Below are 8,967 nucleotides of genomic sequence, written 5' to 3' on the forward strand. Positions count from 1 at the left end.
GGTAAGCAGCAAAGTCTGAAATAACTCAGGATCTGGTAACAGAAGCACCTCTAATTCAGACTGTGGTGGGTCGGGGCAGAGATGGGGACTCACAGACCTAAATGTGTACTAATGTGTACTTTTTTTTTTTTTTGCAAAATTACCCATTATGTATTTCAATGTTAAGTACTGCGATTTAATATCCATTTATAGCTGCAGTTACCCATTTAATATTAATTTTTAGGTATCCCAGGATCTTTAGACTCAGGTCGATTTATAAATTCAAAATCCTAATGCAACAAATATGCCCCATTAATCTTTGGGTTTGCACTTAACTGTGACATGGGTAATACATAGGCTTCGGGGTTTTCTGCCTGAAAAATGTAATATCAAAAACAACATGCCTGAAGTCGGTGCATAAAAACACAACTACTCCTAATCAAACCTAAAGGAACATACAAGTAGAATGCTCTGGACTACTGAAAGTGGTTTTGAATATAAACTCACATTTCTTTTTAAATAGTATAAAAATTAGAAAACACCTACCTTCCTCTGAGGAGCAATGACCTCTTTCACCTACTTGGGGTGTACAAGGATGCCGCTTCGACAGCCTCCTGGTAACAAGGTTTCTTCACTCAAAGACGTCAAGGGAGGCGTGGAAACCACGTGTTTTCCAGAGAGCACCACAAGGCCACCCGTTTAAGGGCTTCGTTTCCCCGTGACCATGAACTTCTCTTCTGCTGGAGCGGACTCTTCCTCAACACAACACATGTGTAGCTATTTGCAGAAAAGCCATCTGCAGGATGTGTTCATGAATTTTTCAACTTGGAGATTAAATGTTTCGAGCTTTGTTCACAAAACCCACCTGCTCTCAATCTTTATTCAATTGATTTTCAGGCTGAGTTTCCCATTTCAAGAATGTAAGGATGCTCTTGACTTCTCCTTGGGAAATGACTTCCAGGTACCAGTTTCAGAGGACCCGAGCAATGCCAACAATATCACTGGGACGAGTGAATACAGTCATGGAGACATTACACCAGCCAATTTCTTTAAATGTCTGTAAGTTATTCTAAAATAACTTTGCTTTTCAGGGGTGTTTGTGTGTATGTAGATTTCCCGGTTGAACTGGCTCTGAACTCACAACTTAAATAGATGTCTTTTCTGTCAGATTCTCTAGACAAATCTCACTAGCACCTCTCAAAAGTAAACGCTTGATCTTTGCCAACTGAAAAATCTCCATTCAACTGAAATGGGACTTTATTCTTTTCTTGCCAAAATGTGTCTGCTTGTCTGCTCACAGATGGCCAACGTCAAAGAACTAAACTCCACAAACTACAAATGCAAAGTCTACAAATGCAAAAAGATTCAAAGGAGTTAAATCTAGTGAGCCTAAAGTTTAGTATTTAGCATTCCACCAACCAGCCCTTGGAGGATTAAAGGGCCACTGAGGGCTGTATTCTGGTGTTCTCCCCGCCAGCTAAAGAGGTCCAGAGACCTCGGGACAGCAGGTCACCTAGTGGAACGTTCCTGTACGTCATCCGGGAGAGAAACCTGGGTCAACCTCTACCAGTGGCCTTCCAGACAGAAGCCCGCTTATTTACCCAGGACTACTCTGCAGGAGGAAAGGTGGGTCAGGTTCCTCCCTGCTCCCAGCCCCTTGCCGCTGTGACTACAAAGAGCACATCCTGACCCCTGGAGGTTGTCCAGGCCCTGTCATTATGGTGATTGGCTGGGCAAAGGCTGGACTGCAAACAGCTCGCTGTCAAGGTTGCTTGATAAGTCACCGCACGTCATGGTGCTCTTTTCACCTACAAACCTGTGTCCAATTGCGTGAACCAAAATGTACATTTGATTGTTTTCCCTGATGCCACAAAAAAGTCAAAACATCTCATTTCCTCCCAAAAGCTGTTCCTTGAACTCCTGACAAAACACACGTGACACAGATCACAACACCCCAAGTGGCTCCAAGCCACACACTCCTGAGAAACACGTGACTGAGTCAAGTAATGAAAAATTTACCATATGCAAAAACTGTTGTGCTAGAAAGCAGAAATATAGGAAATTTGTGAAATAATGTACAAAAGGTCTAACACTAAAACTCCAAAAATGAAATAAGCAGAAGTTTCCGCTTCAGTCTGAGCTGACCTCTTGTGGGAAGGCTCAGGAACCACAGCTCCAAAGGAAGCGCTCACCCTGGTGGGGGCAGATGGGAGGACAGAGCAGGTGAGGGCGTGGTCAGGTGGGAAGCCCACTGCCCATCTGACAGGAGAAAGTCCCCCACCCCTAGGGCCAAGGTTCATGGATGACAACTGCCCCACTCTCAGGTGTGGCAGGAAGGCTGCCTGGGTGTGACCCCACTGCCTGTGGACAGCGACACCTCCGCATCCCTAGAGCTCTCTGGGCTCCCTGAGTAGGATCCTTCCCTCCCTAGTGAGCTCTTGGAACCAGCTAGTCACCTTGATTTAAAAGCCTGAGGGTTCTGAGGGGACACTTCGTTCCATTTGTCACCAAACAGAAGAGGATCCACCCACTCGATGCGCAGCAGAGCCAAATACTGAAAACCGAGCTTTGCAGTGGAGACATTAAAGCAGTTTGTTGGCGGAGTGCCAAGCCAGAACTCCCCAAGGGTTTGGAAAGGCAGAGATTGAGGGTTAGGGATTAGGGGTAGAAGATGAAGCTGATTGGTTAGTTCCTGTGTACGCCTTAGTGGTGTTCCTTAGTCTATCTAATTCAGTTCCTGATGTCATCTTGTCTGGTACCTTTGTCACTTTGGCCAGGTGATATAACTGAGTGGAAAAACCAGGATTCTGCAAAATATCTCAGATTTTGCATCAGTGACATTGTCTTTAAAGCAAAAGGCAGAAACTTAGTTTCTCATGACCATTGTTACTGTTTAAGTTATCACTGTTTTGTACTTAACTAGCTACATTTTTCTACTATCTCAAGCAAAGTACACTTTAAAAAAACCTTTTATTATTTAAGTGTGTTTTTCCAGGACCCATCAGCTCCAAGTCAAGTAGTTGTTTCAATCTAATTGTGGAGGGTGCCGCTCACAGTGGTCCATGTGGGGATCGAACTGGCAACCTTGTTATTGAGAGCATCACACTCTAACCAGCTGAGCTAACCGGCCGCTCTACAAAGTACACTTTTAAACATTTCTCCTGGAACTTGTTTTACAGGCAGCCTTCAGAACATGACTAACATATTTTCTTAATCTTTGACAATAAGCTAGGTGACAGACAAAGCAAGTGAAACATTCAGTTAAAGCCTGTATCTACATCTCAAGACTCTATGATCTGATATCCAAACATGTTTACGGTTAGCTGCTGGTTTCACACACAGACGGCCACATGTCCAGCCGCTGCTTAATAAACTCTTTAGATATGGACACATTTAATGTCTGTGGACACAGTGACCCATGCACCCACTTGCCCATAAGGAAGAAACTGGAATCTGTCTGCTGGAGATCAGGGTCATTCAATGAGCTGAGAACTTAGTTTTTGATCACTAGAGCTGGGCAAGATGTTTAAGATATTAGATTTTTAAAGCAGAATGACTCGCATTTATTCAAGTTGAGGTAAACATTACTGCAGAAAAAGCAACAGTAATTCCCTCCATTGTGAGAATTTTGCTTTTGGGATGAGAATGTGTGTTCATTCCATTCAGGAAATTCACTCTTAACACATTTCCTTACTCTGGTCAATATTGACCTTTCCTTTGAAGCTAACTTTTCAAAAACAAATAAAACCTATTTTAACTTCCTTAGATTTCTTTACAAAATGTTTGCTATCAGTCTATAATGAAAGTTGGCACTTTATGAACTAAATTGACATTTAGAAGATTGCCAGTTCTAGCACAAGGATATAACCATGTGCAGAAAGGCTAGGCAGTTCAAAATATTTTATACAATTCCAAACCTTAAAAAAGTTTTTCTCCAAGATTTGGAGGAAAGCAAAGCTAGGTTTCCTTTCCTAACAGCCATGTTTGACTTTCGTTATATTATGAAATAAGTACTTTCAAAATGAAAGGTTTGAATTCCAAAATATACGTTTGAAAATCAAGTTTTTATGAAAATAGAAAAGTTGTTGTACATACGTCTTAAAAACCCATTTCTTATCTATTTTATTCTAGATTTAATGAATTATTATTTTAAAAAATACCAGACAAGAGGATCTTTATTTTGAACAAATTATATTGGGATTCTAATTTTATCCTAATTTTATTTTAAATAATCCAAAACAATCCAAAATTATTAACCTATAAACCAGCATTTCAATCTGAGTTATAGGCTGTATTCATCATCAATACTTTCCAACTGAAATGTACTTGTAAATACATAAGAAACATCTAAAATGTATCTAGGTGTTGTTATAATGCAATAATGCACTATTCAAAAGGAAATGGTAGACCAGACCCAATACCAAACTCTGCATGGAGAGACTCACTTGCTTTTGTAGCTAGTAACAAAAATGAAATAATTCTAATAATTGCTCATTTCTATCGTTATAAAGTTTTTATAAGCATATATGTGAATTAAGTATTCATTATTTCATCGATGGGACCATTTTTTAACCTGCTTTACTCCAAGTGTAAATTATAATTCATAACTTCTGATGGCTTTCCACTAATAAGTTGTTATTTAAAAATTTTTCCATGATCAATTACTTTGGCAAACACTGCTAGTCCAAGGATGCTCTAAACTAGAGTTCCGACTAAGTATTCCTATAACTTAAGATGTCCGAATTCGAGGCATGGAAACATTTGGCGGTTTTTGTAGCTTGATGTTAATTCAAACAGGTGCTATATTTCAGGTTGTAGCTTGATGTTAATTCAAACAGGTGCTATATTTCAGGTGCATCGATTTATTATTTCTTAGATGTGTCCAAAAAATACTAAATGGAGCCACTTTAAAATGGAGCAGGAGATGCCATGCCAGAGACACTGTCTTGCACAGGTACTTTGCCTCAAACCTTTGAAATGGTAAAACAGCAAAATGACTTGTGGACTGGGCCTAAAGCAACATTGTGCCCCAAAGACCTGTTTGCAAGGACAGTAAGAAAACAGCTATTATGACTATTAGACTGAAAATGAAAAACATTGTTTAGAAGTAGTATCATTATGTCATCTGCACCAATAGAAATGCCTTCCTTCTAATGATGTAATTGTTCCCCCTTCCCTTTCTCATAAATATCCATTGCCTTTGTCTCCTAATTGGAACACTATTTGGGCTTCTGCCTGAATCAGAGCTTCCTGAATAGCTAGTCTTTGATCTCAAATAAATGCTTGTTGCCCCTCACTTTGAAAGGCCTTTTTATTTTTAGGTTAACAGATGAAAGAAGCCAACAGGTAGACTCCCCTCCCCAGTACAGTGATAATTGTACGTGTCATGTCTGAGTGTTCATCCTAACCAAGATTACCAAGAGTAATGTTAGCACTTCTACCTTTACCCAAAGGATGTATATCTCAAGTGGCAAGTTTTACCAAAATGTAACAGTTTTATTAGTTGTAACTCTCAGCATCTAGTGTTTTTTAAAATGCTGCTTCTCTAGAGGAGGGATTGGGAAATTTTCTGTAAAGGTCCAGAGAGTAAATATTTTAGACTTTGCCATATGGTCTCTGTTGCAGCTACTCAACTCTGCTCTTGTAGCAGAAAAGCAGTCATGTAAATGAATGTCCATGGCTGTGTTCCAATAAAACTTTATTTATGGATACTAAAATTTGAATTTCATACAATTCTCATATGTTGCAAAATAGTATTCTTCTTTGATTTTTCCCAACTGTTTAAAAAATGTAAAACCCTTTTTTAGCTCTCAGGCCCTACAAGAACAGGTTTCAGGCTGACTTGGGCCCATGAACTATATTGTGCCTACCCTTGCTCAGTAGAACCACGGTAAAACCGCCTGTTCCTCCTTAAAGATTACCATCACAAAACAAATGGACTATACTAGTCATATGCAGGAAATATGAGGACTAACGAAAGGCAAATTACCAAGGGATGACCACAGTATGAAGGAATCCAGTCCTCCTCCAGGATCCCCACCTGCCCGCTCCTGCATGGCCACTTCATCTTGGCATCCACAGCCATCAGCTGTGAGTGAAGGGTGACCAGACACGGTGCCCACAGTCCTGCCGCTTGCAGGGTACCCATCTAGTTTTCAGCAGCATTGACGTGCGGGGCATGTTTCATTATCCATCAAGTCACCACTACCCACTGTGGCTCCAAGGAGGACAGAAAGCCACCTTTTCATCTCCCATCTCCTGCCCTTGGAGTCCAGCCAGTGAGTCCAGCTTCCCTGACTGCTAATAGCCCCGAGGAATCTAGCAGCTGTTAACGTGTTCTGCCTACACAAAGTGGGCTGACGAGGACCAAGGAGGTGGGTCTGGAGCTCACAGCCAAATCCTACCAGATTACCAGTCTGGCCTTTCAATTCACCAGTTTCTCATTTTGGCGGGGCACGGAACCCTTCAACAAAACAGTTTAAAGAACATTTTTATTTTTGGCCAGTATGGGCAATCTGGGCCTTTCCACATCAGAGAGAAGGCATCGAAGAAAGGAAATTTGGAAATACCATCGTTTAACTATTGTTAAACTGCCCCATCAGCTGAGAAGAGAGCCTGTATGCCAAGACCTCCCAAACCCCCCAGGAGCTGAAATAGAAATTGCAGCGCAAAAGGGTGTGCAAGTGGCCTTTACTTTTTTAAAGGACATTTGTACACAAAGGCACAAGAATATAACGTCAAGTCTGCGCAAACATCTCCCAGATCCCAGTTAAGAGAAAAGGACAGCAGGCCACGGCTCCCACCAGGTTGTGTCTGGGAAACAGACCCTGGGCGAAAAAGGCTCCGGCGTACACCCGCAGTCCAGTGCCTTCCCTTGGTGTGATGTGGCGGGATGCTTCCTCCTTCCCGAGGAGGGGTCTCCAGCAAGCTGCAAAGGCTAACAACACGATGTCTACAGTTAAAAACATATCCCAAGGTCTTACAGCCGTGCTCAAGAGTCAGGTGCCTTTTATTTGGAGAAAACTACTGCTCACAGTCTTGAGGATTTCTTTTCCATTCTGACACCAGGAGAATTCAAGAGGTCGGCTTCGAAGGCAGGAACAACCGGAACAGGGGCGGGGAGGTTGGGTGCTTTGCCACGGCTCACATGTTGCTCGTAGGATCTATCTGGGTGCGAGTTTACGATTGAGCGGCTCCCTCCTTTCCTTCCACGCTGCTCTCCAGGTGGACGACGCTCAGCAAAGCGTCCGGGCAAATCACCGGGTCCCATGGTCCCTCGAAGCTCTCTGGGGGGTCGCGGGGCGGAGGGCCGGGCCCAGGGCTCAGAGCGCGTCCGCTGGACGCGCGTAGCGCAGCGTGTAGTTGGCCCCCGCGTTGTTGTCCCAGTACTCGCCCTGTGCGCAGCGGTAGCAGACCGCGAAGTGGACGGCGACGTCCGGAGCGTCCACTTTCTCTCCCTCCTTGGGCTGCAGACCCGGGGGCAGGCACAGCGAGAACTGGAAACGTTCGGCGCCCGGCTCCTCCTCGGCACCCGTGGGCCCAGGTTCCCCCGACGGCGCCTCAGGCCGCTGGGGCTCCACTGACTCAGGCTGCAGCTCGGCGGGCACGTCCAGGAAGGAGCGCCACTCGGTGAAAGTATAGCGCACCGCCACGGCCCTGGGCCCGGGGCAGCCCAGCACCCGGCCAGAGCCCGTCACCTGCGCGCCCCAGGGCGCCGAGCAGTGCACGCGCTCCAGGCACACGCGCTGCCGCCGCAGGCGCTCGGCCGCGGCGCTGGGCCCGGGAAGCTCGAAGACAGGCCGGAGCCCGGAAGGCGGCGCGGCGGCCGCCGCCGCCATCAGGCCTGGGAGCTGCTGCAGCTCCTCCGCGCTCAAGGGGAAGCTGCGGAGGCGGGAGAGCACGGCTGGCGGCACCTGCGGCTCCTCCGCCTCGCTGAAGTGCTTCACGCTGGCTAGGCTCAGCCCCAGGGTGTCGGCGAACTGCACCCGCTTCTTGCACTTGGCGCAGCAGCCACGCCGGCTGTGCGGCGAGTCCTCCGCGCTCTCGCCGCCCTCCGCGCCCAGCCCCAGGGCAAACTGCTGTCGCTGCTGCAGGAACTTGGCCGCCTGCAAGATCGGGTCGGCGGGCAGCGAGAAGGAACGCGCGCGGCGGCGGCGGCGATGTTCCAGTAGCTCCTCCTGTTCCCGGAGGGCAGCCTCTTCCTCTGGGGACAAGGGCTCGGCGTCTGGGCTCGCGGACTCCGCTATGCTACAGCCGTCCTTGCCACCCTCCATGCAGAGGACACTCCTGGCGGGCAGCTCCTCGGCTGGCGGGGGGTCTCCAATGGGCGCGGGTCCCTGCGCCTCCAAAGTTAGCGGCTGCGCCCCTTGGGGCTCCATGAAGCAGTCTGGCCTCAGGACCTGTCCGGGTCGCGAACCCCTGCTCAAGACTCCTCTGGACACTTAACACCTTAGATCGTCGACAGCGCACAGCGCCCGCCCAGGGCTCTAGAGGAGAACACAGTTCCACATGGGTGCCTCGGGGTTTTAGCGGCGGCTGCCAGGGCGGAGTGGGAGGAGGATGACGGCCAGGGGCAGCTCCCGGCCAGGCTGCCTGGGGATTGAGCGTTCCCCGGACAGGGGAGGGCCAGGGGGCGGGGAGGCGCGGCCGCAGAACACCTGAAAGCGAGGTGTCGCGGGGCGACAGCGCGGGAGGGTTTCCCGAATACTCCGGCGTAAAGTGGGAGACGGATTTCTGGAAGTCGGGGTCTCCCTTTCACCTCCCTCCCACCCCAGCGGGGCCAGCGGCGGTCCTGCCTCTGGAGCTCCTGGATGAACTTGCGATCAGCTTTGGCTGACACTGGCGTGAGCAGTCTTCCTCCTGCTCGTAGAGTTAGCCCACAGGTCTTGACCGGTGTGCCCTCCGGAGGGTCACAGGGCGGGCTCCTCCCAGCAGTCGCATCGGCCCAGGAAGTCCCCGGGGCAGGGGCGCGATTGAGGGAAACCTGCC

General features: G+C 47.4%; 1 protein-coding gene across 1 annotated transcript; it reads right to left on the bottom strand.

The window, feature by feature from the left end:
• Positions 1 to 5,540: 5,540 nt before the first annotated feature.
• Positions 5,541 to 8,433, bottom strand: PPP1R3G (protein phosphatase 1 regulatory subunit 3G). The gene has a single exon (XM_033113286.1). It carries the CDS (start codon positions 8,355 to 8,357, stop codon positions 7,302 to 7,304), a length of 1,056 nt encoding a protein of 351 aa, XP_032969177.1. The 5' UTR covers positions 8,358 to 8,433; the 3' UTR covers positions 5,541 to 7,301.
• Positions 8,434 to 8,967: the final 534 nt, after the last annotated feature.

The sequence above is a fragment of the Rhinolophus ferrumequinum genome, chromosome 9 (assembly GCF_004115265.2).
Source record: "Rhinolophus ferrumequinum isolate MPI-CBG mRhiFer1 chromosome 9, mRhiFer1_v1.p, whole genome shotgun sequence".
Lineage (NCBI taxonomy): Eukaryota > Metazoa > Chordata > Mammalia > Chiroptera > Rhinolophidae > Rhinolophus > Rhinolophus ferrumequinum.

Coding starts and splice junctions, on each gene's coding strand:
- PPP1R3G (XM_033113286.1), bottom strand. CDS start 8,357: ATGGAGCCCCAAGGGGCGCAGCCGCTAACTTTGGAGGCGCAGGGACCC.